The 3733-nt window shown below is 47.1% G+C and overlaps 1 protein-coding gene across 1 annotated transcript in view; it reads left to right on the top strand.

Moving 5' to 3' along the window:
• Positions 1–2633: 2633 nt before the first annotated feature.
• LOC104500711 overlaps positions 2634–3733 on the top strand; it is an 8887-nt gene continuing 7787 nt past the window's right edge. The window contains exon 1 of the mRNA XM_010144406.1: positions 2634–2779. Within this exon, the coding sequence (XP_010142708.1) occupies positions 2634–2779 (146 nt within the window). The remainder of the gene's footprint in view (positions 2780–3733) is intronic.

Raw genomic sequence — 3733 nt, forward strand, 5'->3', positions numbered from 1 at the left:
GTGCAAAAGGATTTTATACTCCAGCCAAGGAGCACAATTTATCTCTTGTCTTGCTCCCGAAACAAGACCAAGGCCAGACATCCGCATGGGCTGGCTGATACTGCTGAGTTGTTGCTGAAGCTTTGGCCTTGGTCAGCTGCTGCTGACCCGGGAAGGGAGATTTCCGTGCCCGTGACAGCTCTCGCTAAAACGAATTCTGGCCGAGGATTTGTAGTAAGCGAGATTTTACTGTTCCGCTTCTGAGAAAAGAGGGGAGAGAAGAATTGAATTAACTTAGCGTTGCCTCATCTAAAAAGATGGGGCATGAGATAGCAAAATAATCGATACTGAAGTTTCTCTTAGATTATTTCGATGTAGATAACTTTTAGAAAGCTTCTAAAGTGGCTCTAGCCAGGCCTAATTCGTAAGGCTCTATAAATTTCCCTTAAACCCTCCGTATTCTATTGGCTCGTTCGAGGCTTCTGAGGTATTTCTGCAATCGTAAGCACCCGTCTCGCAGAGCTGGCAGTATGTTCGCAGTGACAGGGCAATTTTTATCTCAGAAGCAATAAAATGGGAGTTTAGATGATCAGTTTAGCTGTTCTTAAGTATGAGAGCCCAGTCACCGGTGTAGCACCGGCTGTTCCTTTTGTGTTGCGTTTTATTTAGCCTTTTCAGGAGTTTAAGTAGGTGGTTGAGATCTTTCTGCCATTCTTCAATAAGGATTTAGCAAACGGTTTCATTTGCTGGATCCGAGGCGTTGCTGGGAGCATGGTGGCGACTTAATGCACTCGTTGGAGGCTGAAGACGAAATATTTTAGTATTTAAGGAAGTGATTCCATTTTTCCCCAATAAACCTTTGGTTTTTGGATTGGCCCACTGACTTTTTTTTTTTTGCCAAGAACAAAAAATTGAGAAACTCTTTGAGGAAGGTGGTTTGAATTACTTCAAGAAGCCGAAAGGCAGCATCTTCAGTGAAATATGTCTTGAAATAGGAAATCCCCGCAACAGATTCTTTTAAAGCGATGTGGCGGTGGTTTCCTTTGGGCTTGTAAGAACCTTAGTTCACTCAAATGCCTCAAGAATTGGGGGTAACAGATGCTGCTAAATGTTCTCCTTAGAGCAAGGTGGTTAGTTGCTGGCGCCCCCGGGAGGATGCTGAGCACAGGGCTGGATGCTGCACTTGGCTCCGGTCTGCATCCAGTCCCATGGTCTCTTGCAGCTGCTGACACATCTGGGGGGTTGAATTTATTGTTGTTGTTGGGTGGGGTTTTTGTTGGGTTTTTTTGAGTATTTCAGTCTCCCAAATGTTACTTTCACAGACACAAGTACTCCATTTATCTAGTTATCTTTACATATGAGAATTAAAGGGCAGCTGGTTCAGGTGTCTATGATAAAAGGATGAGTTTTCCTCAAGAAAACTTGAGGTTTTACTCCAAACTTCCTGAAGTTAGTCAACCAGGATCGAGGGTGCTGCTGGTCCGGCTGGCTGTGGATCAGCAGTGTGGCCTCGCAGCACAGAGCTGTGCTGGGCTGTCGCAGCAGGAGCGTAGCCAGAGGGGTGAGCGCTGCTGCGATCCCCTCGGATCTGCCCTTGTAAGACCACAGCTGTGCAAGGAGGCTGCTGGAGTGAGTCCTCCAGAGGCTTCCACAGTGGTTGTGGGCTGGAGAATGGGATGTCTGAGGAGAGGCTGAGAGCGCTGGGTCTGATCAGCCTGGAGAAGAGAAAGGGAGGATCTTTCAGGTGTGTGTGTAGCTGCCTTGAGGGATGTTGTAGAGAAGGGGGGCCAGGCTATTTTTCAATGGTTTTTTTTTTTTTAAAACCAGGACAGCAGTTAGGTATTAGAAAAATTTGCCCAGAGGGGAAGTGGTGGGATCTCAAAGCTCAGCTGGGCTAGTTTCTGAGTAGCCTGATCTAACTGGGTCTGCTCGGAGTCAGGAAGACAGCTAGATGACCCCAGAGGTCCCTTCCAACTCCAAGTAGGTTTCTGATATTCTGCTTAACCGTCTGTCTGTCACAGGGTCTGAGGTAGCTCCTGAGGTACAGTTCCCCCGTTACCTAGAGCTTCTATTATTTATTCAAAGAATAAATAATTAATCTCTGATAGTCTTTTCTGGACCAGTACTTAGAGAGGTTACTTTTCTTCCCTGCCTTTTGCTCTGTGAAGTTTAGACATGTCCCTCCCTGCTTAGCCTGGGCTCTTTGTTGGAATATTTGGTGTTTGGGGGGATCTAGCCAGGATAATTCTCTTCGCTCTGTTTTCTCCGAAGGGATGTGTGTGCCTGTGACACGTACATTTCCAGTCATACAGGCTAGAAGACTCAGAGCTCGTGAATGGGACACGCAAACATCTACGATGTGAAATCTGTAGAGAATTCCTATTACTGTCTAGTAAGTAATTTTTATTATGTACTTATTTCTTTTGAGAAGATGTGTATGTTTGTCAGACTTGGACTGCTTTAAGGCAGGGGAAGGAGCAAGTTTTAGACTGTCATAGCTCTTTTGGACTGTTTTATTTTCCTGACCAATTATTTAGCTCAAGATCTAAAGAGGAGTGTTTGCTTTGTTGCCTTTACAGCTTATTTACATAAACATCTAAAGTTAAGCATGTTCCCTTCTCTTTTCACCACAGGTAAATAGCAAGAAACAAGAAATGGACAGTCAATTATTCTCCCCATTATTAGGAGCAATTACTAATACGCCACCGCCGCTAGAATCGTCCCGCCTGTGTAGCGACTGGTCAGCATGTGGGGAGGATATCGGCTCCAAAACTTCTTTTCAGGACAGCACAAAGAAATGGTAGGAGCACCCTTGGTGTCATTTACGGCAGTGTTCTGGAACTCTGAAATATTTTTAGGAAGAGTTTATGGGATAAGTAGAAAGTCACTAAATTTTCTTTGCTGTATCAGGGTTGTTGTGCCCTTGATGCAATGCTCTCAAGTACGATTTTATGTAACAAAAAAAAAATCATAGTTTTAGCTGCTGAATGAATGCTACTTCAATCAGGAAACATTTTCTTTCCCTTGGAGAAATCCCTTCTGCCCAAGACTTGGCTATTGCAGGTATTTGTGACCGTCCGCTCATGTAACACAGGAGAATGATTAAAGGTACAGAGAAGGGCAGCGAGGCTGGACAGGGATCTGACAGTCCCTGTGTCGCAGGAGAGGAAATAAAACTCCTCTTTGGTTTTGGACAGTCAGCTCTGCAGAGGAACGAATTCTATAAAGCTGTGAATGACATGAGACTCGCAAGGAGCAAAGGGTGATTATAGAAACCAGCAGGTACCCACTGAAACCATTGGTTCTCTCCTTCATATTGGTCATTTTGTGGCACAGCAGCTCATCAAGTCCCACTGTTGCCCCAGCACTGCCAGGTCCCCCCTGCCCCCTGGCCCTCAGCAGCACCTCCACACGGCTGGGAAACCCCTCCAGCCATGGGGACTCCACCACTGCCCTGGGCAGCCTGCGACAGCCCTGCACAGCCCCAGCGGGGAAGAGATTCTGCCTCAGGGACAACCTCAGCCTCCCCTCACACAACTGGAGGACGGTTCCTCTCGTCCTGGCGCTTGTTCCTGGGGAGCAGAGACCGACCCCCACCTCGCTGCACCCTCCTGTCAGGGAGTTGTCAGAGCCAGAAGGTCTCCCCGGAGCCTCCTTTGCTCCAGGCTCAACCCCACCACGTCCCTCAGCCGCTCCTCAGCACATTGTGCTCCAGACCCTGCACCAGCTCCGTTGCCCTTCTCTGGACACGCTC

The sequence above is a fragment of the Buceros rhinoceros genome, unplaced genomic scaffold (assembly GCF_000710305.1).
Source record: "Buceros rhinoceros silvestris isolate BGI_N320 unplaced genomic scaffold, ASM71030v1 scaffold2311, whole genome shotgun sequence".
NCBI classification, from domain to species: Eukaryota; Metazoa; Chordata; class Aves; order Bucerotiformes; family Bucerotidae; genus Buceros; species Buceros rhinoceros.